The 24,568-nt window shown below is 42.4% G+C and overlaps 1 protein-coding gene across 1 annotated transcript in view; it reads right to left on the reverse strand.

The window, feature by feature from the left end:
- Window positions 1-605: 605 nt before the first annotated feature.
- Window positions 606-24,568, reverse strand: part of otog (otogelin) — a 66,304-nt gene continuing 42,341 nt past the window's right edge. Inside the window, 23 exon segments of the mRNA XM_052142965.1 lie at window positions 606-1,614; window positions 1,705-1,784; window positions 4,804-4,849; window positions 5,121-5,240; window positions 6,195-6,299; window positions 6,381-6,559; window positions 7,794-7,869; window positions 7,958-7,998; window positions 8,158-8,256; window positions 8,573-8,674; window positions 8,935-9,039; window positions 9,143-9,247; window positions 16,925-17,134; window positions 17,242-17,430; window positions 18,351-18,489; window positions 18,588-18,808; window positions 18,927-19,113; window positions 20,071-20,160; window positions 20,278-20,426; window positions 20,546-20,723; window positions 21,092-23,487; window positions 24,180-24,259; window positions 24,348-24,465. Of these exon segments, the coding sequence (XP_051998925.1) occupies window positions 1,414-1,614; window positions 1,705-1,784; window positions 4,804-4,849; window positions 5,121-5,240; window positions 6,195-6,299; window positions 6,381-6,559; window positions 7,794-7,869; window positions 7,958-7,998; window positions 8,158-8,256; window positions 8,573-8,674; window positions 8,935-9,039; window positions 9,143-9,247; window positions 16,925-17,134; window positions 17,242-17,430; window positions 18,351-18,489; window positions 18,588-18,808; window positions 18,927-19,113; window positions 20,071-20,160; window positions 20,278-20,426; window positions 20,546-20,723; window positions 21,092-23,487; window positions 24,180-24,259; window positions 24,348-24,465 (5,216 nt within the window). The 3' untranslated portion in view covers window positions 606-1,413.

Consider the following 24,568-nt stretch of genomic DNA (forward strand, 5'->3'; position numbering starts at 1 on the left):
GTTCCATTCACATTAGCTAATGCATTAGGTATCATGAACTAACAATTAACAATATATTTTTTACAGCATTTATTGATTTTTTTAATGTTAGTTAATAAAAATAATATTGTAAATTGCTAGTTCATGTTAATAAATGGAAGTGTTACCACATAATTTAAAATTTTTTGTACCTACAATACCTTTTGCCAAAAAATTAGTTTCCTGACAGGAATGTTGCTGTTACATGGCTATTTAAAAAAATTACAAAATAAAATAAAAAGTTTAGAACAGGAGCATTGTTTACATATATGTTGAAATTGTTCTAATACTAATATATAGTACTGAGAAAAAAAATCTATTACCATGCTGTATATTAAATATGCACTGATTAAAACCATTACAGTGTGAAAAACAATACAATATGGTAACTGGAAAACATAAAAAATAAAACTTAATAAAAACAGAGAACATTTTCTTACTGTTTTCTAAAGATTTTTTTGATTGAAAATGGACATATACATATAGTAGTATGGTACATAATACAATTATTCAAACTAAGCATAAATGCATTCTGCAATTCTTCAACAGGCAAAATTAATTTTAAACCAATCACCTAATGAGGGCTCCACTCCAAAAATTTTTTTTTATTGTGTCTATGATATACAGAGGTATTCATTATGATGCCGTTTTGCAATACTGTGGACACAAATATAAAAACATAAACTTCACATATTCGGTTGTATGTCAGTACTAAATACAGAAGATATCAAAAGAACCTAAAAATGTACCATAATATATAGAGCAAATTTAGTTTCTAACTTCTCAATAATTTAGACCATATGAAAATAAGAATTTATTTTGCATCAGCAAAAGTGCTTCATAGATCAAAGCTACGTATAATATATCCTTGGTGTACACGTACAAAATCTTGTATCTTGAGTGAAGAAATTGTTCTTATATGGTAATAAATAAATAAAGTGCTCAAAATACAGCATAAAGTTAATTACGTAATACACATGTGATTGTTATAGAGCATGTAAAATCAATTAATATTCAGATAATTAAGAAGTAATATTACCTGTCGGAAAGTATCTACTGTAAATACAATTAGTACGTCTTTGTTATTTCAGTGAGCTCCGAAGTAGGATACCGTATATATAGAACAGGAGCACAGCTGCATTTATTTATTACTGCTATCGGATTCCTGTATCCTCTAATAAACACAGCTGAGCATCTGCTTCCACATTACTTACATTTCAAACATGCTGGCACCCAACACATACCATTTTCTGGGATATTATTTAAGACATTTGATCGAAAAAAACATTTTGCAACCCTAATATCTTAAGATACAGTTTTATGGTGCTTGTGAAATTAACTTTCAAGTTGAATTATAAGTAACACTTTCTTTTATGGATTACACTTTTAATGGGTTTAAGACCACTGACAGGAACAGTCTGTTGGTTCTTGTATAGCGTAGCTGACCCATGTGGAGTTTCCACTACAGTAGAGTTGGACTGAACGGCGCTGCAGCCCCATCTCTCTGCAGCATTTACAGAAACGTGCATATGTGTTGATGTTGTAGTTGTAAATACTCGCAGATGGACACTTTCCATCACATGACACTATGTTGACCTGTAAACATAGTAGACACTGTGTGAGCCACACATAAAGCTCAAGGCAAATTAGATTAGATGTCTGATAGATATTCTGAAGATAACTCACCGGTCTGTTGCTACGGCAATCATTCTTTCTAATTGTCATCCTTACTGTCACTTTCTGACATGACTTTCCATCCTCTTTACCTGCAGTGTGAGAAGGCCACGAATAATCCTTTTCATGCAGTGTATCACTTCTATTTCATTCAATAAATAACTTGCTCTTCCTACTGTATGTAAGGATTTGCATTTTAAGAAATGAAGAACTACTGGCACAATACCATATAATTTCTTGGTTTTATTGGTCATATTATTTATAGCTGTGTTTCAAAAGCAACTATCGGCACCGATTAATTGTTAAAACTGATATAGCGTTCTACCTCTACTTGAGTGTACAGTTAAAGGTATTATTTTAATCTGGTTTAACACCATACTAACAACAGCATGATGATACTCAGGGCCGTAGCTAGACAGGGGGAAAGGTGTTAATAATTTTATTACACATACATTTCAAATGTGTATTTTTTAATAGGAAAGGGGCCCCAGAGCAATATACAGTCAGTGGGCCGTGAATAACGTACTACAGGCATGATGAGGCTACATATATTTTCCAATCCACAAAAAATAATTTGTGATACTACAAATGGTAAATGGCTGTTATGTAGATTTTTACTGATGGTTCACCTTTTAACATTCTCTTTAAGATTACTTCATAAGATTTTAATTCACTGTTACTCATGATGTATAACTAACAGTCGAAATAACAATTCTTTCCCCACTTAGCTGAAAAATAATTTCTATAAAACTACTCATCTACTGAAAATAGTAATGCATATTATTTTACTTATATTCAAGATCGATGTTGTTCCACCATCACAAAAGCAAAACAAAGAAGATAAAGAGAACAAAAAGCCCCATGTAAGCCAAAATATTTGATTATTTACCTATATAAATCAGTAGTCAGTAGAAGCTGTAATAGTTTGGGAAATGTGGCAGAAGAGGCAGAATAGGGAACACAAATAGGGAAAATGCAAATTTTGCCACATCAACCAAAACAACAACCCATAACCACAAACTACACCTTCTATGTGATTAGAGGCTACAGCCTAGGCATTCGGAATCATGCAGATCTACAGAAACTCACTACTTGGCCACTACCAACAGTACATTGTTGGCAAACAACAATGCACTGCCCGACAGAGCAAAATGGGGAAAGACTTTCCTGTGTCAATGAGACAATTATCAAATAAATTCCTCGAGTGGGGGTTAAGTAACTTAAAATAAAGTATACTTTAGTCAGCGAGTAGTGATCTTCAACTGTTGAGAGTCCTGTATCGTTTCAATTGGGGGAGTACATTGTTGGAAATCAACAATGGTGATGGTGAGCTTCAAGGTCAGATGCTAGAATCAGGTACCTTGTTCACAGTTTGTGCTAACTGTGGGTTTCAAAGGGCTAACTGAGAAGGGGAACAAGGAATTTGCAGTGCCTGGAGAGAATGTTACACAATGTTACACTCAACCTGATCCAGTATACTAATGTTTAGCTACAGTATGTTGTTGTGCATGTCAGTGCTTTTCTGTTCTGTTCAAGTTCATTCTCTAATATTCTCTTTTAGGGGTTGCACGACTACCGATTTTTTATAGTCAACTAGTCAAGCCCATTAGTCGAGTAGAATGCAACTAGTTGTGACGTCATCTCAGAAATTCCACTCCCCTACCCACTGAATATTAAAGTATGTTATAGAAAGATCTGTGTTAGCTACAATGTAATGGGTTTTAGCTTGTTATATGTTATAAAAAAGCAACCTAGCTACATGTCATTAGGCATTAGATACTATTACAAGAAGTAGATCTGGTGCAAGTTTACCCACTCACAAGGTGCATGGAATTAAATCAACAAGGACAGAATAAAGAAATCCAGAAACAGTTGTGGTAAAAAACAAACAAAAAAAAAAAAAAACCCTGATGACGGCCTACTTGCCAAAACACATTGGTTTGATTTATTCATTTTAAGTTCAATTAAAGTTGATTTTACTGTAAGTGTCTCTGGATTCCTCTATTCCATCAGGCATTAGATAGCCAGCTATGCTGTGTCTGGGATCCTATAGGTATGGAAACGCATGTATGTACTGTAGTTTGAAACATGTGGGTAAATTATGAGCAACGGTCTGAGCATTGTTTTGTATGTTAACAGATCGGATGGAATAAACATCAACCATTATGTTATCTCCTCGTAAGCACCATTTTTTTTCTTTTTAGAAATATGCAACAATAGGTAGACATACCTCCAGCTGTAACGTAGCTAAAGTTTGAACATATTTAGATTAGCCTGGACTACTTCTAGCTTCTGGCGGTTCCCCCTTTTGAGGCCACTTGTACAGATTATGTCAGGCAGAGACAGGATCTGGCGTACAGGATAAGGATGCATTCCGTCATCGAACTTGAAGCACTTTTCTAATTGTCGCCGAATCGTATTCTCGAGGGAGCGAACAGTAACCAGCACAGACAAAGTTGTGCTGATCATGTTGAAAATCACTAACTGGCACCAGCGGGTGCCTTTTTAAATGATTATGCACAGCACTAGTATTTCTGTTATATTTAAAGGCCACATTGTATATATTGGAGGTTACATCTGTGTCATCTTTATTAAAGCACGTTTGAGTCACTTCGCTCTTTCAGTGCACAGCCATCAGCCTCCACACCCGCTGGCAAGATGGCAGGGGAAGAGTCACTTATATTCATGAGTAAAGTGATAGCTGACTGGACAATTCAGTAATATTCATCAGGAAAGTGCTACCTGACTGATTACAGAACTATAACCCAACCCCTAAACCTAACCCTAACAAATCAGGAAATCAGCCACCTACTTTATTTCCTACACGTTTTGTAAATCACATTAAATGTGAATAGTTGACTTCAGGCTGAAAGTGTTGACTAGTTATAGTCGACCAGTCTATGCAACCCCTATTCTCTAGATGTATTGTTTTTAAGTGACATGCTGCCATTGTTTTCATGCTGTATACAGTACGTACGCTGAAGGAAAATTACTTTTGAATAAACAGATGTGCAGATGAGCTTTTACTGTAAATATATAAATGAAATGGTAGTGTTTCTGCTGGAGCTGTTTGTTATAAAAAGGTAAAAGAAAAGTAACCTCTGTACTCACATGTCTTGCAGCATCCATCCATGTAGCTCACAACAGTGCCACCAATCTAAGACAAGATGAAGACTTTAAAACATGTAGTAGGGGTCAAATGGGGGGGGGGGGGCATTTATTTAAATGAGCAAGTTGAATGACTTGCCGTTCCAAATCAGTCACAGAAATTATACAGAAACACCTTGATCTGTGTATCAATTAAATCCTCAGCTGGACACAGTATAACAGTTCATCCCTGCATCACTTTCATGTGTTTGTATGCGTTTGTTCTTACCTTTACTATGATGCAATTCTTAAGTTTACGCTTATTAAGAGAGAGAATTCACCTTCATACATTCTGTCTCATTAAAGGGGGGGCAGCTGTAGAGGTGGGAGACAAGCACAGGTCCTGACAGAGTGTCTGTGCAGTCGTAGCGCATACAGTCAAACATCCAGCTGCGCCCTGGCTGCAGGGAAGATCACATTCACAGCAGAATGGACAATAAATACACAGTCACACACTCTAGACCATGTGCCAGACCATGAGCTATCGTAGAGACAGACTCACAGACTTGACTGTCAGGTTATTTCAACCATTCAGACAATGTGCCTCAGCTTTTTTGAAAGCATACACTTTCTAACAACAACACAATTAAACTGAGTGAGTATTTGATATTAAAAATAAATAGCAGAGACAAATAATTTTCTCGTAAAAGTATAATACATTTAACACAATGGCTGGCAGGGGTGTAAAGGATTTTGTTACATACTGTATATATATACTTCGACACTTCAACATTTAAAATATTCAGGCAACAGGTTTTTTTAATGGGTGGCTGGTTGGCTCATTGGGTAGCATTGCCGCCTCAGCAAGAAGGTCTCCAGTTCGAGTCCTGGCTCAACCTGGGCCTCTCGGTGTGGAATTTGCATATTCTCCCTTTGATCGTATGGGTTTTCTCAGAGTGCTCTGGTTTGCCTCATGGTCCAAAGAATTTCAGGTCAAGTGAATTGGATACTCTAAAATAGTCTGTAGGTGTGGGTGAGAGTATAAAGGTGTTTGTCTGTGTGTGTTAGCCCTGAGATGGAATGGCCCCGACTTCGACATGAGACAGCTGGGATAGGCCCCAGCACAACCTGCAACCCTATATATTGGAAAAGCGGCTATAGAAAATGGAAGGATGGAGGTAACAGGTTTCATTATATTGGTTTTAGCTAACATCTGCTGTGTTCTCTTTTCTTACTTACAATAGTCAAGACACTGAGACTGTAAACAGGTTGCTTTTCAAAACTTACTTCAAGAGAAAAGTTAATGAAAAACCAACCTCTCTGGAGGCATGACTGCATTCAATTATCTGTGGCTTGGCATCAAACAATAGAAAGCAAAATAGACCCCAAGATGAACATAATTTGCTGAATATCACCTTGTACATAGTTATAGATCCATTCTCACTCTGTTGCAGGCAGGATATGTTCCTACACACACCACAGCAGCTGCTGGGGTCTTTAGGAGGGATGTATATTTGGTTCTGTTAAACAGATAACACACATTTTGTAAGTGTGTATGTGTTTGGCTTGTGTGTGTGTCTTAGTGTATCTTAAATACTCACAGACTGGCAGTGTGCAGTGCAGTTAGTGCTGGTTGCTTTGAGGACATAGAAACCTGTGGCAGAGTCCAGAGTTTGTGTGCATTGTGTGGTATAACACACACCCTGTTCGTGGTGCTCGACCAGAGTCTGCCCCGGCCGCATCACTCCCCTTTGCCCATCCACACACACCGCCTCTTTCACTACAAACACACACACACACACACACACACACACACACACACACACACACACACACACACACACACACACACACACACATGTTGTGTTTCCATGTTTTATGGGGACTTTCCATAGACATAATGGTTTTTATACTGTACAAACTTTATATTCTATCCCCTAAACCTAACCCTACCCCTAAACCTAACCCTCACAGAAAACTTTCTGCATTTTTACATTTTCAAAAAACATAATTTAGTATGATTTATAAGCTGTTTTCCTCATGGGGACCGACAAAATGTCCCCACAAGGTCAAAAATTTCGGGTTTTACTATCCTTATGGGGACATTTGGTCCCCACAAAGTGATAAATACACGCACACACACACACACACACACACACACACACACACACATATTCACAATGAGATACAGACATGCATTAGATAAAAACACTCCAGGTATATTAAAATGAATATTCCTGGTTCAATACAAGACAAGCTTACCACAAAAATGTATTTTGGCTTGTCGGTTACAGCAAAAATCGAGGTTAAAGTGAGACTGAATGAGGCCAATTTTTGGAGAGTTTAAAAGACAGAAATTATGATTTTATAAAAGCAATTAAATTATATATAACAATCTGTTAAAGCTTGTGGATTATTTGAGCAGTTAAGTTGTTTAAATCGTTGTATAGAGTTTACGGCATTATCTCCATGGCAAAAAGTTGTAAAATTGAATATAATTACACAGAAAAGGTTAGTAAGGGATTTTATCACACTAAAATCATGTTAACATGCATACTGTTTAAGCGTGGTCTTATGGTTATTACTTTTGAAATGTGAGTATTTTAACATGTACAGATTGGCATCCATTCACTTCCATTGTAAGTGTCTCACTGGAGCCAAGATTTAGCATTTTCTTAAAGAAAAGAAGGGGCAATTCAAAATGTATTTCTGTGGTAATCAACAAGGCACAAATGCTGTCGAATGAACTTTACTTGCAAATAATAATTTGGCAATTTCACTGAATGTGGAAGTCAATTATTTCATATGTGCAATGGGCTGATTTGCATCTGTCTGCTCTGTTTTGATTTTGTATGTAAAGATGTGCATGACGGACATATTTGACCATTGTGATGTGTCTCGCTGCTTTTTCAGTAATTCTGTTCCATTCGTTGCACTGCATCTAGCTTTTTTAACATAATTGGGCAATCATTGTGAACAGCCCCAGAGTATTTAAGACAGAGGTGTGTACTCACCACACATGAAGCGTTTGCAACTACACTGGTTTTCTGGATCAGACAGAAATGCTCTGTCTAACTGCATACTCTCCCCCTACAACGAAATACACCTGATATTAGATATCACCCAACCAGTCTTCCAAGAGCTTTAGATGAATTTCTAAATGAAATTACAGACTTACCAGAGAACATTTAGGGTGAATTATTTTCTCACATGCACATTCTAAGACAGAGAAGAGCTTTAGTCACACATACACACTCATTACAGATATGTATTATTTTTCTTTAGCACACATTCATAGACAAACTTCATAAAAACACAATACACATACACATTAATAAAGTAATTTAAGACCACATTCTATAGGATAGAGCAGTTTACCACATGTCTGTGATGGACAACACTGTTCTGGAATCCTTGAGGAACCTAAAGCCATGCCAACTGGACATGTGACCTCTAAGCATCGTGAGGTCTCACACACTGCACACACACACACACACACACACACACACACACACACACACACACACACACACACACACACACACACACTCAGTTAAGACTTCAAAATTTAGTTCATTGTACAGTGTGTTGTTTTCAAGGCAACATTGAAGGTTGTCAATAATTATAGGATCATTCATTTTTAAAGCAGCATGTGGCTGTAGGCTACTTGTCCTATGGATATACTGTACAGTTTCTACAGTAAATGTCTGTAAGCTCCACAACTTTCTCAATTGCCTTAATTGGCTGCATTTACCATTTCACACTGTTTATATGTTCGCTTGTGTGTACTTACAGCAGTGATAAACTGGACAGCATTGCTCTGTGCTGTTTGTGTCCACGATCAGCAGTTCTCCATCTTGACACACGGGAGCAACCTCAGAACATTTGTCACACACTAAAACACAATTGAGCAATCAATTGAAAGACAGGTTAAAATATACATTATATGGATTAATACAGTAAACACAGGACAAAATTAGTAAAGTCTGAGATCAAATAATTACTGTGTGAATTCATTTTAAAATCAAATAAAGTCACAATAGAAGATGTTTACAACACTGGAGAATCTCTGCGGCTGTGTGCAGATTTAGTTATAGCTTACTCTAGGTGCCACAGTCTAAATCTATCAATTAAATATTTATAGTAATGACTCACTGCAGATGTGGGCCAAACAGCAGCTGCCTTCAGCACGAGTGGCGATCAATGTCTGATCCTCTCGACATACAGGAATGTCCAAGACACACTGATCAGGATCACACTCTACAGAGAACACAGTGTTTTTAAATGTACAAAACGTACAGGTATGCACAATACAAGTTCACAACCCAAATACATAAACAAGTGTGCAAATATTCAAACTCACCACAAATGTATTCTGGACAGCAGGAGTCCTGCCTATGATATGACACCAGCTTCTCCCCATATTTACAGTCTGCAGGAGCCGTCTCACACATACTCTGATTACAAACTACAAAAAACAAACAAGTGAGCAGAGATTAAACACCCTCACTGAAATTATTGTAATTAGGGCCGGGCAATACAACCAAAAATGATATATATATATTATATCTTAATATTTTCCAGCCATGTAATGATATTCAAAACATATTTATGCACTTAGGCTGATTTATCTCAATCTGAGGAACAATCATTTCAATCAAACAGCAATTTTAGCCAAGCAGATTTAAAATGTTTAATGTAAGCACTAAAACACTGAAAAAAATCTAATTTTTCACTAAATGTAGAATGAATGATATTTAATATTTTTCATTTATATGCACAAATATAACAATAGATAGTGAAATTCTTTTAATTAGGGCTGTGAATCAATATTATTTAAACTAATTAATCCCATAGTTCTCTGAGATTAAATGTGAGTAATCATGGTACATTAAAACAATCATTATAATATAAACAAATATATTAACAGTACTTTAAATTATGACTAACCCAAGTTCTCTTACGAGAGGTTCTCTCGTATTGCGTAAGCTAGCTTACGCTACGGGAAAGATTCATCTTTTCTGAGATATTGAAGCCAAAAAATTATCCTTAATTTTTGTATCCATTGTCAACGCAGTGCGGCAGCTGCAGACCTTGAGCGAGCTAGCTAGCGAGCTCATAGGTTGCTCTGCGGCAACTGCTGCAGCCTATAGACGAGCTTGGGCTGAACTTGTATCCAATGAGAGGCGTCCGCGCTCACTGCATCAAAGCCCGCCAAAATGGGCGTGACTAGAGTGCATATAAGCGTAGTTCGTGAGGCTGGAACCCTGATTTTCATCTCTTCAGCGAAGCTCTCCGCGATCGCTGACCTGGAAGCCGCGTCGCCGTTCGAGGGGCATCTAGCAAGCGTGGACAGCGCTAGAAGAAGCCGGCCGCCTCAGCCACCTTCAGCCATCCTGCGAAGCTACGCCCTCCGACGACGTATCCTTTTATTCAGCAAGCTAGTTCTCACGTAACTATTCACAAAAGAGTACGAGCGCTCTTTTCAAGATGCCTCGCCCACTTGCGCCTCATGTCGCGCTCTTCTCAGCACAGGAGACCGCCACATCATCTGGCGCTCTCTGCCTGGGACTGGGGCACGCAGAGCTCGCCTCACTGAGGGCGGATGCGATTTCTGCGAGGAGCTACCGATGTCGCCCCTGCGGCTCGACTCGAGCGGTCAAAGCAGAAACTGCCGCCGCCTTACCTTCAGCCGCAAGAGGAAGAAGCGCCGCCACAAAGGCTGCCGGAAACTGTGGTTGAAGCGACTGCCTCGCCGAGCCTCTCCCTCGAGCATCACTTTCACCCTCCCCGCCTCGGACGCCAGCAGTTGCCGCCGAGCGGCCGCGACTGCTGCCATCTCGGATGACGGCGGAGGATAAGGGCCGCTGTTCCATCATGGCTTCGACAGCGAGGAGTGGACAGGCTCCCAAGCCTCCTCCTCAGCCCAGGAATCCAGCAGGACCCGCGCCGAGTCGGCGGGAGTTAACACGCCCTCACACAGGCCGCCGACCGCCTCGGGCTCGAGTGGTCACCGCCCCTGAGCAGGCACCCAACAGACTCGACGGCTGCTTTCTTCAAAGCCATCGCCGCTCTACACCCGTGGTCTGGCCGCTCCTTCCTGCCGGAATTACATACGGAGCTTGCAAAGTCGTGGAACACTCCTTTTCAGCCAGGACCCGCTCACACGTCTCCACCTCTCTCGCCGGTGGATGGCGCCACTGAGAGAGGCTACTCCTCCATCCCCCGGTCGAGGACTCGGTAGCAGCACACCTTTGTCCGCCCTCACGAGATGGCGTTCCAAGCCTGTGCTCCCGCTCTAAGGCCTGCAGAGCGACTTCCGCCTATGTTGGCCGCTCTATTCGCCGCCGGCCAAGCCGCATCTGCTCTGCACTCAATGGCCGCTTTACAGATCCTACAAGCAGACCTTCTTCGGAGTGGGATGAGAAAGGCAGGCACCCAGAGGCTGTTACTGATCTACTGGCGCGACAGACCTCGCCCTTCAGGCTACCAAAGCTGCAGCCAAAGCTCTAGGGAAGTGCATGGCCTCGCTGACTGTGACCGAGAGACACTTATGGCTAACACTAGCTGACATGGGAGAAGCAGAGCGCTCCACGTTCCTCAACGCACCGCTCTCTCCAACCGGTCTCTTCGGCTCCGCGGTGAGTGGCATTGTTGACCGCTTCTCAGAAGTCCAGAAAGCCACCCAAGCCATGAACCTCTTCCTGCCGCGTCGCTTAGCTCCTCTGCAGGCCGCTCACGTGATCAGCGTCCTGCACGAGCCTCTTCACAGCGCCCAGTTCAACAATCTCAGACTTCTCAGCGCCGACAGGGCGGCCGCCTCGATCAGGCTCAGACAGCCGCCGCGAGACCGCCGCCCCGCTGGCCTCGATCTAAGGTAACGCTGAAACCCGAGCAGCCGAAGTCTTCCTAACTGTGTTGAACAAACGACGGCTCAGTCCCGCCACGGCCAGACCACCGTCAAAGCTTTGCCCCCTGTCAGTCCCCTTCTCTCAGGCTACTACAGTGGTGAATTTAGCAGCCAACAAGCCGGTGACACTGCCCGCTTGCTCAGACTCAAACGCCGCTTTCACGGCGACCCAAATAAATCTTGTAAAGAGCAAACATGTCTTATGTGTAGAAAAAGTGCCCACAACCCAGTGTTCGCCCTACACACAAGCATAACACATCCCGTGCCCCTATCAGAGCACGCTCTCATAAAGCGGTTCCGAACCGCTCGAAGCGCCAGAGTCAATGAAGGCGCCCACAAATGCGTCTAGGCGCACCATTCTCTGCCCGCTCTGTCACACCACCAGCCCTATGTGTAGAAAATGTGCCCACAATCCAGTGTTCACTTCTGCACACAAGCACTGCATGTCTCGTGTCCCCACCAGAGCACGCTCACATAAAGCGGTTACTGAACCGCCGAGCGCTAGAGTCAATAAATGCGCCCACAAATGCGTGCGGCGCTCCATTCTCTGCCCGCTCTGTTACACGGCCAGCAACCATTCCTCTGTGTGTAAGTCCGTGCTTGAGCATCACGTAACAGATGTGACTCTTTCCCCATTCATTCCAATCGGAAGTCACTCACAAAACAGCCTGTTCATGCTGTCTGCGAGCAATCATGCATGAACACACTAAACGCCAGCCACACATTTTGTTCAGCTCTGTGTGCGGCAATCAGAGCTGAATTGGCCATTCACCCTCTAGCGCTACGCTTCAAAGCGTGGGAAGCTATTCCAGGGATATCCAAGTGGGTGTTAAGCACAATACAACAGGGCTATCTGCTACAGTTCGATCGCCGCCCCTCGCTTCAGAGCTGCCTCGAAACCACTGTGAACACGGAAGCAGCGTGCTTGCTTCGCTCAGAAATAGCAAGCCTTCTGTGCAAAAGGGCCATAGAAAAGTGCCACCCTCTCTGAGCGAAGTCGGGCTTTACAGCCGTTATTTTCTTGTTCCCAAGAAAGACGGCGGCCTCAGACCCATATTAGATCTCAGGGTTTTGAACAAGGTGCTTGCAAAAGACCGCTCAAAATGCTTACAATCAGGAAACTCCTCGCGATGTGCGCCAGGGGACTGGTTTATTTCTCTCGATCTGAAAGATGCATACTTTCAGATTCAGATAAATCCCCGTCACAGGCCATTCTTGAGATTCGCCGACGGCCAGGTTTATCAATACACCGTCCTCCGCTCGCCTGTCCTTAGCACCTCGTACTTTCACGAAGCGCATGGATGCGGCGCCGCACTCCCTGCGGAGTCAGGGTTTGCGAATTCTGAACTATTTGGACGACTGGCTGATTATGGCTCAGTCACATATGGAGCTTCTGTCTCACAGAGCAGTTCTCCTCAGCCATCTGAACAGTTTGGGTCTTGCAGTCAATTGGACCAAGAGCTCACTACAGCCCAGTCAGACCATTTCCTTCCTGGGAATAGAACTAGACTCCGTGGCAATGACGGCTCGCTTATCTACACAGCGCACGACGCCGTGTTCAGCGACTAGCCGCATCTTTTCAGATGAACAGCCTCACGCCTCTGAAGAAATTCCAGAGAGTGCTAGGTTACATGGCCTCAGCCGCAGCAGTACTTCAGCTGGGTTTACTGCACATGCGCTCGCTTCAGCATTGGCTAAACACCTGCGCTGCCTCGCCGGCTTGGGCCACAGGCCGCCAGCCCATCAAGGTGACTCAGACCTGCATATCAGCTCTGAAGCCCTGGACAGTGGCCGAATGGTATCAGCGGGAGTGACAATGGGAGCTGTATCTCGCCGAAAAGTCATCTCGACAGACGCGCCCAACACGGGTTGGGGTGCGGTCCGCGAGGGCTCTCCGGTTTTCGCCTATGGTCAGTTCAGGAAAAGCTCCTTCACATAAATTGTCTGGAAATGATAGCGGTCGAGTACGCCGCGGCGCTTTCTCCCGGTCATTCAGGGTCACCACGCCCTGGTCCGCTCGACAACAGATCTGTGGTATCCTACCTAAACCGCCAGGGCGGTGTCAGATCCAGGAACCTCTTCCATCTGACAAAACGCATACTGAGTTGGTCCCAGTGCCACCTGCGCCGCTGAGGGCGACGCACGTGCCAGGCCACCTGAACGACGGCCCGACAGACTGTCCAGAGACAATATTCCCCAGGGAATGGTCCCTGCACGCTCAAACAGTCCAGACGCTATGGCACCTATTCGGCAGAGCAGAGATAGACCTCTTTAGCGCCCAAAGAGAACTCTCACTGCCCAATATTTTTCTCGAAGCGAGGACGCGCTGGCCCAGGACTGGCCCAGACGCCCGCTTACGCCTTCCCTCCCGCCTCGCTATTGCCACAGGTAATGCAGAGGATCAGGGAAACGCGTCACTCGGTGCTCCTCATAGCCCCGCTGGGAGAATCAGACATGGTTCCCGGAGCTTACGCAGCTGTCACTGACAGCGCGTGGCCCATCCCAGTGAGAGCAGATCTCCTCTCTCAAGCTCAGCGGCACAATCTGGCATCCCCACCCAGAGCTGGGCGCTGCATGCGTGGTGATCAACGACTACCCGTCGCTCTGCCAGAAGGAGTAATAAACACCATCATACACGCTAGAGCCCCTTCCACGAGAAGACTCTATGCGCCAAAATGGTCTGTGTTCTCAAAATAGTGCACCGACAGAGACCTGGACCCATGGACATGTGGGGTGTCGCCGCTGCTCAGTATTTCTACAAGAGCTGCTGGATAAGGGCAGATCCCCATCCACGCCAAAGTGGATGTGGCGGCCGCTGTGAGTTCGCTGAACCCCTGCACGGCCAGTCATGGGGTAAAACGAGCTGGTCATCCGCTTCCTCAGGGAGCTAGAAGGATGAACCCCCGCGCTCCATCGGTTCCTATCTGGGATCTTTCTATAGTTCTCGAAACTATGAAAGCCCCCTTTCGAACCACTTCAATCCGTGGATTTGAAATACCTTTCACTCAAAACCGCTTTTCTGACTGCCCTGTCATCAGTCAAACGTGTGGGAGACCTTCACGCGCTGTCTGTCAGCGCTGCGTGTCTTGAGTTTGGACCAAGTGACTCCAAGGTCATTTTAAAGCCTAGACACGGCTATGTTCCCAAGGTGATCGGTACTCCTTTCAGAGCACAGGTCATTTCCCTATCGGCGCTGCCAGCACCGGATAGCGAACGCGACGCCAATCTCCTTTGCCCGGTCAGAGCACTGAGATTGTAGTACTGCGCGCTCCGCTGCTTTCAGACGCCCGAGCAGCTTTTCGTTTCGCTCGAGGGCGCACCAAAGGTCTCGCCGCTCGAAACAGACCCTATCTAGATGGATAGTGGACGCTATTGCTGCTGCATACGCGCACAAAGACCTGCCATGCCCGTTGGGCATTAGGGCTCACTCCACTAGAGGCATGGCATCCTCGTGGGCATGGTCCAGCGGAATTTCCATTCACGACATATGTGTGGCAGCGGGATGGACTTCCCCTCCACCTTTGTCAGATTTTACAATATGGAAGTGCCCGCTCTGCAGGCAAAACTACTAGCGGTTTAATCACGCTACAGCTCCCCTGGTGAGCTGCACTGATGGGACACATTCCACACAGACCGGCACCGCCGCTCTGTCGCTCCCGCCCTACTATGTGCTTATGTATTACACAATCAATGACCCGCATTCTTGCCGGCCAAATATTATTTTCCCACTCATAAGGGCTCCCCGGTCCCCCTTAATTCCCTGGGGCTCATACAGTGGATGCTTGAGCGCGACGGCGCTGACAATGGGTTCCCGTAGCGTAAGCTAGCTTACGCAATACGAGAGAACCTCTCGTAAGAGAACGTATCGGTTACCTAACGTAACCTCGGTTCTCTCTAGATGAGGGAACGAGTATTGCGTAGCCGGCCGTGCTTCAGCGCCACGGCTGACTTTTCGCTTCAGTCAATGAAAACCAGGGTTCCAGCCTACGAACTACGCTTATATGCACTCTTGTCACGCCCATTTTGGCGGGCTTTGATGCAGTGAGCGCGGACGCCTCTCATTGGATGCGAGTTCGCCCAAGCTCGTCTATAGGCTGCAGCAGTTGCCGCAGAGCAACCTATGAGCTCGCTAGCTAGCTCGCTCAAGGTCTGCAGCTGCCGCACTGCGTTGACAATGGATACAAAAATTAAGGATAATTTTTTGGCTTCAATATCTCAGAAAAGATGAATCTTTCCCGTAGCGTAAGCTAGCTTACGCAATACTCGTTCCCTCATCTAGAGAGAACCGAGGTTACGTTAGGTAACCGATACGTTCTTTGAGACAAATTATAATTAAATTATCTAAATATATAAGTAAAATGTTTGGGGTTTTTTTTAGACACATTTTTACAGGTTTTACAGGACTTTGATACATGTATATGTATGCATGCCATAAAATCAGTAATTAAATGTTTATCAAAATCTTAATAATAGGATCAAATGGCAGATTCAATTTTATCTAGCTTTTTTAGCAAGAGTACATTGCCAATGCATTTTCGGACACTATACATCCAGATATAAAACAAATTGAATGATGAAGTTTATTTAGTTAAAGTTTAAAATCTCAAAACAATTGTCATTCAGACTCCATCCAGCACACGCTGTCTCTCTCATGCAGTTTCGCTTTTGACACTGGTTCAAATGACCGTGAAAGTGAATTATTTACATGCCGCCATCTCCTGGTGGCCACATGTAACATTGTGCTTCATGTGGATTATCTAATGATCTCTGCATCCAGTTACCTTATTTGTGGGCTCGTTTGAAAGATAATCACCTCTAAATTGTATGTGATATTTTATATTCCATTATTTTTCGTGCAGTTAAAAGTGAATATGCAGCATACAAGCATCACAACAACATAACTGTCAAAGACACAAATTTAGCTATTACTCGCAATATTTTTGTCTGTGAGTAAAACAAATAGGTCGACGGGCCCATCCGAGCTTAAATGGTTGGGAACATTGTGAAAATACTGTCTATATATTCACAATGTTGCTTAATTTAATATCACCAACAAAATCATCACAAATTCATTGTAAATATTCAATATATCGTCTAGCCGTAATTGTAATGTAGCAATACATGACATAGAATTCATTGCATGTAGTTGTACAGGTTCTCAAATAATGTACTGTGCATTAGCATGTACTGTACACTGCAGATATGTGTGATTTGTGAAATGACAGTGTAACAGACCACAGGCTCTCTGAGGACAGCAGCTGCTGTAATCTGTAAGGCTAACGCTGATCTCCCCTCTTCGCGTGCAGACTGGCTGAGGGATGTCACTGCAGTTATACTCCACCGGCACAATGCTGTCATTCTCACACTTATACATGCAGCAGCCATCAAGAGAGGCTTTCCACACCTCACCCAGTGCCCGCGGAGTTCCAAAACTATCAGTGCAAGCTGCAAACACAGAGAATAATGAAAATTATTTTATAACTACATGACCTAAAGTGAGGTGTGAGAGTGAGATAAATTGGCAGAAAAGAGGGAAGAGAAGGTGGGCATACCACACTTGCTGGGTGGAATGCAGAGTGCGGAATAGGGCTGGTGTAGGAGAGTTCCCTCAGGACACACACATCCCTCTGAAAGGCCTATGCATTGCTCTGGGACAAACTCAAAATCTTGGTTTGGGCAGGAGGGGGCAGTGCACGCTGGTAGACATGCCTGGTACCGCAGATTTTCTGGGCATATAAATGCTTCAGAAACAGAGAGCACATATTAACATATTAAAAGTGCACATTACAGGTTTTTTGAATATGTCATCTTGGACTTACACTGACATCTTGGGGCTTGGATACAGCATAATTCAAATGCAATAGTTTATAGTTACAGATGCCATTGTAGAAATACACTATTCACTGTCAGCCATGATTAATTTAATGAATGAGTTAAAGTGTCCATTAACTTCTGAGATTAAGCATGTAGTATTCAGCTGGTCATGTGATCCAAACATGGCAGCCCCCATGTGCGGACCCTCTCCATGTAGAATAAATCAGCTTTTATAAGGTCACTAATATGACTGCAGTCTTCATCTCATGGGAGTGGTTATGATGTGTTTTAAAATTCCACTTAATTTCTTTAGGAGTAGAATCTTTTTAAGATCTTTAAAATCTTTTTCTTTTGAATTACTGAGTGCACTTTTAATGTAGAATACACGCAACCCCACTCGAACTACAGTGACAACATACAGTAACAACTGCAAATCAAGTTATGGCATATGCCATATTAAGCCGTGGAAACCAAAAAATGACATAACACTGAATTATAGGTATAGTTCATCCAAAAGTTTGTATTTCATTTACTCACTTTCATGTTATTTCAAACTTGTATGACATACTTTCATCTGAGGAACCCAAAATGAAAAGTTTTTTTTGAAGGATGCCCTGTTTACTGATTTCAATACAATGGCACTTGATATTGACTAACAGTAAAGCTTGAAATGGGACATCCTCCAAAATCCCTCCTTTTGGGTTCCTCAGAAGAAAGAGTCAAACTGTTTAGAACATCTTGAGGTTGAGTAAATAATGACTGATAATGAATTAATTTCTGGTTGAACTATTCTATTAAATCTGTATAAACAACTTTTGAGTGTATGTCTGTCTCGGTAACTACATACGGCAGAAATCAGGGCTCCTCCATTCCATGCAGATGTTAAATTTTTGGCAGGATGCAGCATAAGCAGCCAGAGCGACACAAGGATTATTCACATACTCCACATCTCTCACCCACATCTCGCAGAATGTTGCTGCAGGGACCTGAAACACACAGACTGGTCAGGGGAATGTAGGGGACTATAATCAAGGGTGTGGTTGCAGGTATTGGCAGCAGAGGCTATGCATGTTGTGAGCCGTACATAAGGATGGCAGATGGTGAAGGTATGGTTGTTTAACATGCTCATGCACTGAGAGCAGTCACTTGTGGTGCAGTTGACCTCCCTCCTTCTGATGTTGCTGATGTAGCTGGTGGTGTTGGGAATCTGCCAGCTATCAATAAACACAGCTGGATCCTCTTGTTCAGTCACAACTGTACCGTTAGACAGAGTCAGATCATTCAATGGGTTACCATCACAATTACCTGCACCGGGTGAGAGAGATAGATTGACAGAAATTAAGAAACATGAAAGGTGAAGATTACGTTTAAAAACTGATGTTATATTTTAAGTACATATACTGTGTGGTTAATGGCTTCATACCACACAAGCCCATGGTGGGTAGTCTGTTGTTATAACTGTCCATCTCAATCACCATCATGCCTGTCGAATGGAACCACTGGATCTTCAAACCAGTTGGACTTCGGATGAGATACATGTTTCCTGTGTCCAGAATCTCAAAACCAAACTTCTTAAACCTTGGCTTAACATACCTGGAGTTCACATAGAGCTGGAGAAGCAGCACATCACACATATTAACATCTCTCATCCATGTAAATCTGACAGACTGGCATAATTATACTTTAGCAGAGGTATCATTCATCCATAAATGAAAATTCTATCGTCATTCATTCACCCACATGTTGTTCCACAACCATATGACTTTCTTTCATCTATGGAACAAAAAAGGAGATCTTAGGCAGAATTTAACCACTTAGTCACTATTCACATACATTGCATCTTTTTATCCATGCAATGTAGTGAATGGTGACCAAGGCAAACATACTGCCTTGCATCTCTTTTTGTTTTCTACAAAGAAAGAAAGACATACTGTAGGGGTTTGGAACCATTGTTGTGTAAGTTACGTAAAAATAGTAATTCACTACAAATTACTAATTATTTCTCTAAAATTGTAATCGGATTACTTTTCTAATTATTTCATTTAAATATTTTTAATTGTATTACTTTCTAAAACATTTTTCCGCTGAACAAATTCAAAATAATGTCTATAATTCTTCCTTCTTCATTGTTGCACACAAGTCAGCCCACTCAGCACCTCACATTTCTCCTTCACAATGACCCGTTAAGCGGTCATAATTCATGCATTCTACATAAATATTTTTAAAAGAAGCATAATTCAATAATGTGCTTAAAAGTAATTAATTGATATTCAGAAACTGCAATTTGATTACAAGAATGTAAAATGGAATGCACTACACTACTTATTTAACTAAAAAGTAATTAGATTACAGTAAATAATTACTTTGAAATTGGATTACCCCGAACACTGTTTGGAACAACATGAAGGTAGAGGGTAAATAATGGCAGATTTTTAATTTTTGGGTGAACTATCCCGGCTACCATGTTATCCAAACAGTTTTTTTTTTCAGCTCTAATATAACACATAACTACAAACATAAAAGTACTGTACATTGCAAGAATCATAGACATACATATGGACACTCACACGTCTCTGCAAGCGGTTGATGAGAACTTCATTGGATTTGTAAGTGATGTTTAAAGCTGCCAGACACAAATTGGTATAGTTCCACACAAGCTGAAAAATGAAACGGAAATCTATAATAAGTTATACAACAATTAATACTGTGAAAAGCTATGCTTGAGACAAGAGAAGTGACAGAGTTGTGCATAGTTTTTTTTGTGCATATCTTACTGTGTCATCTGGTCCAGAACACTCTTGTACCATGATGCTGACAGTCTCATTGGAAAGTTGGGTCACCACATATAAAGCGGCTTTATATATTGCAACACTGTTCCCATCAAACGTGATCACATTGAGATCCGGAAACACTGAACAATGACCTAAATGCCAAAATAATAATTATAAAAAGACATTTTAGACACATTTAACAGCTCAATTTAAGCAAGAAATGCCAAAATGGAATCGATATTGTCATGTGTAGAATGTGTGTGTTCCTTACATGGGCAGTCCCATCGTGGACAACACTTGTCACCATTGACCAGTACGGCAAAGCCAAGAAGACCACAGTTTGGGGGCGTGGGATCATAAGGGCAGCTTTGAGACTTATTGAAGAGCAGCAACTGACCACTCACACAAATTACCTTAGTGCATTCATCTACAACCTCTGAATATGGAGACTACAGACACAAAAATACAGACATGCACACACAAGTAATTAACTGTAAAGGGATAGTTCACCCAAAAATGAAAATTCTGTCATCATTTACTCACCCTCGTAAAAGTTGTTAGGCAGAGTTTTAGTCTCAGTCACCATTTACTTTCATTGCATTTTTCCATACGATGAAAGTGAAATGTGACTTAGGCTGTCATTCTGCCTAACATCTAATTTTTGTGTTCCATGAACAATGACAGTCATAGCAGTATGGAACAACATGAGGATGAACTACCCTTTCAAGACATATAATGCCATTGCAGGCTTTGGTTATCCATAATTTACAGTCATATGATAATAAAATGACTTGAAAGAATTTCTAGATTGACTTACAGTGCACACTCTGCTGGGCTTGAGAGACACTATTTTGGGAACTGCAGGTGTCATCATCCAGTGCTCTGTTTCTATAGTGTAGGGAAGGCTGGTCATCACAGAGGAACCAAGTGTTGTTAGGCCAGTGTCTGGAGCAGGTGACTTAGCTGTGACTGAGGTATGTTCATACACCAATGGGTGTTCAGTAGAGGTGATGGAAATACTCTCAGTGACAGTAGGGGAAGCAGGCGGCCGTGTGGAAATAGTGGCTTGGGTAACAATTGATCCCAAACTAAACACTGGAGCTGAGATAGTTGTTCCAGTTGATGTTGATGAGAATATTGTGGTTGGTCCAGATTCTGTAGTGTGCTCTGTAGATCCAGTGGTGGTTTCAGGACTGTGTGTTGTCTGTGTGCTTGTAGTAGCAACAGGGATACTATTGGTGGTTGTATCTGTGGAAATAGTGGTCACTTTATTTGTGGAAATGGTAGTAAGTTGTGTTGTCAATGTTGTTTCATTCCTGACCAGAGGTGAAATGCTGGTTGTGGCCACAACTCTTGGAGTTTCTCGTCGTGTAGTATCCACAGGTGCCCGTGAGGTCAGGACTGGTGTGACACGAGTCGTAATTTTTGGAGTCATTCTGGAAGGCAGAGTGCTCAATGTCTCATGCTGCTCTGTTGATGTCCGTGTCATTGCAGCAGTTGACGGTACCATTTTATCCATGGTGGGAGAAACCCTTGTTGTCTCTGTGACAGGATGTATAGTCAAGGGTGTGGGTGTGGATGTTCCAGTGGTGAAAACAATCTTCTTATCAGTTGTGGTGGAAGTTAGCAGAGATGTCTCAGAAGTGACAGTTGTTTCTGTGGTTTTTGTTGAGGCTTGAGATATTGTGGTTGCAGTTGTCAGTGTGGATGGGGATGATGGTGAGAGCTCAAGAAGTGTGGTAATTGTAGTCGTAGAATAAGGTGGATGAAGTGGGGAAGTGCTGACTTTGTCTGTGAGTCGAGAAGTGGTGGAAACAGAACCCCAGTAAGACTCGGTAGGGCCCAGTGTAGTATACATGGACATAGCTCTAGATGTTGTCTTTTCAGTGAGTAACACATGGGATGTGAGCAGTGATGATGTTGCCTCTGCAGTCATTGAAGTGGATGGAATGGTGGTGTAGGTAGTAAGTGGGGTTTCTATTGTCCTTGTACTGGTTTGGGATGTTTCTGGTGGCACAGATTGAGTTGACATGATTTGGGTCACTTTTGAATCTGTCTGTAATGTCCTCTCATTTGTTGGAGCAGCAGGATAAATATATATAGAAGGCTGATATGATGTTGGCTGATAGGTTGTTTTTGCTGTGGTTTCTGTTGGTACGAATACAGGGGCTTGAGAGGACAGTGTGGTGATGCTGATTGCGGGGGCAGTTGTGGAGGCAGACAGTGTTGTTTTTAAAGTTTTAGGTTGCTCTGAGGTTAATGAAGTTGAGGTTGAAGGAGCAAATGGTGTGGTTTGAGTTGATAGTGGTGATGGAACAGCAGAGCTGGTGGATTCGTATGGGAAACGGGTGGACAATGATTCTGTAGGCGAAGTGGAAATAGTTTCCAACTCCAAATGCTTCTGAGTTTCAGAGATGCTCTCATGGGTTGTCTTCAGTGTGTGTGGAGAAATAGACAAGGTAAGATTAGCTGTGATGACAGAGGTACTTGATTCTAATATGGGTGTTGTAGGTAATGGCTGAGTGAGCTTTGTTGTGCTGATGGTTTCAGCAGCAGTCTGTGTGCCACCATTAGAAGTCACAGTGGGTATTGTGCTCTTTTCAGTGTAAAGTGTGAAGGCATCTGAGACCCTGGGAGTCTCTGTACTAGACGTGAGTGGAGATGACACTTTGACTGTTGGGGATGTGGCTTCTGTGGGGCTCATGCTGGTCGAAACTGGAAGCACAGGTAGGGTGCTTACTCTGGACAGCTCCTTGCTTGAGGTAAACAGAACAGAGCTTGAAATAGGCGGCAAGGGTACAGTTGTGGTACTGGTGAGTAGCGTTGAAGGCTCTGATGGCCTGCTTGTTGTAGAGGTCAATGGTAGAGATGCTGAGACAGATACTGGGCTAGAGTGCACAGTGGTGGGAGAAGTGGGACTGTGGGTACTGCTTGGCACTCTAGTGGATCTCTGAGTGGAAGGCAGTGGGCTTGTGGAGGAAGAGGATGTTGTTAATGTGGTAATGGTATCAACAACCTCAGGACTGACAGTGAAAGATGTTTGCTTTGCTGTGCTTGGTATGGGATTAGTAGGTGTAGATGCTGTGGTGCTAGCATTAGTAGTGGCTGATGTAGAAACTGTTGGACCGCTCAAGGTGGACATTGCAGAGCTGGGTCTAGATGTTATGGCAGGGCTGGTTGGTGTGAATGGAGGAACAACGGCAGGCTTAATGCCTACATACAAATATAATACATATATTAGACTCTGCAGAAAATAGTTCACTTAACATGTTATTTTAAGCTAAGTATGGAAATGGGAATAAAAAGAAAAACTGAAGAAAACGTAAAGTATATACATATTCAAATGAATTTTTAGTAATAAATCATCAACAATATTACAGCAACTGATTGAGCTAGCATTCACATTCACTGTTTACATGCTCTTTAAAAGTTAAATTCGAAAAAAGTTCAAAAGTTTGATTGTCTTTTCACAATGTCACATAAACACTTTATTCCAGCTGAAATCATACCAGTCAATTTTTGCAAAGTCGGACTAACAGACATAGATAATGCGATAGTAGCTCGGCTTCATCCATGTATATTAAGTAAGTAAGCCATTCATAGGTTAATTTTTTCGGAAACTGTAAACACACCACGTGTACATGCACTTAAAAAACTGTTAATTCCAGGGTTTTTGCAGGCAATCTGAAACAACATGTAAACGAGAATGCTGATTGAATACTGACTGAAAGGTAACAGGCTTTATTGGTCCAATCATATGATGAAAGTTTTAAGGTAAAATCCAACATAAGGAACCAAAGAACAAATGTGACATTAAACTTAGAAAAAGTAAAAATAGCATTAACAAATTAATTGTATTTTTCTCTAGCTTTGGCATATGTAGTAGACAAATAGCAGTAGCTTACAGTCCTCCAGAAAGACACATCTGTGAGTGACGTCATCTAAAACCATTTGACTCGGACACTGCGGCAGGCATCCTTCCACTCTATAGAAAAAAGATATTCAAGCCACTCGTCACTTAGCCATACACCCAACCAAGCAGTTGGCATTCATGAATTTGTGTGTGTTCTTACTTTATGATGCTGACACAACTCAGACCTGATGGATCACTACATGTCCTGAAACATGGACTCACACATGACTCATACCGCCACTGACACCGAGGACCCATTGGATAGTCTGGTATAGCACCTGTAGTAAAAACAATAATTCAAGAAAAAAATGGAAAGAGGACAAGTCATGATGCTCAATGCATAATATTTATTTGTATATATGAGCATTTATATTGTGACAT

Source organism: Xyrauchen texanus, chromosome 2, assembly GCF_025860055.1.
Source record: "Xyrauchen texanus isolate HMW12.3.18 chromosome 2, RBS_HiC_50CHRs, whole genome shotgun sequence".
In the NCBI taxonomy this organism is placed as follows: domain Eukaryota; kingdom Metazoa; phylum Chordata; class Actinopteri; order Cypriniformes; family Catostomidae; genus Xyrauchen; species Xyrauchen texanus.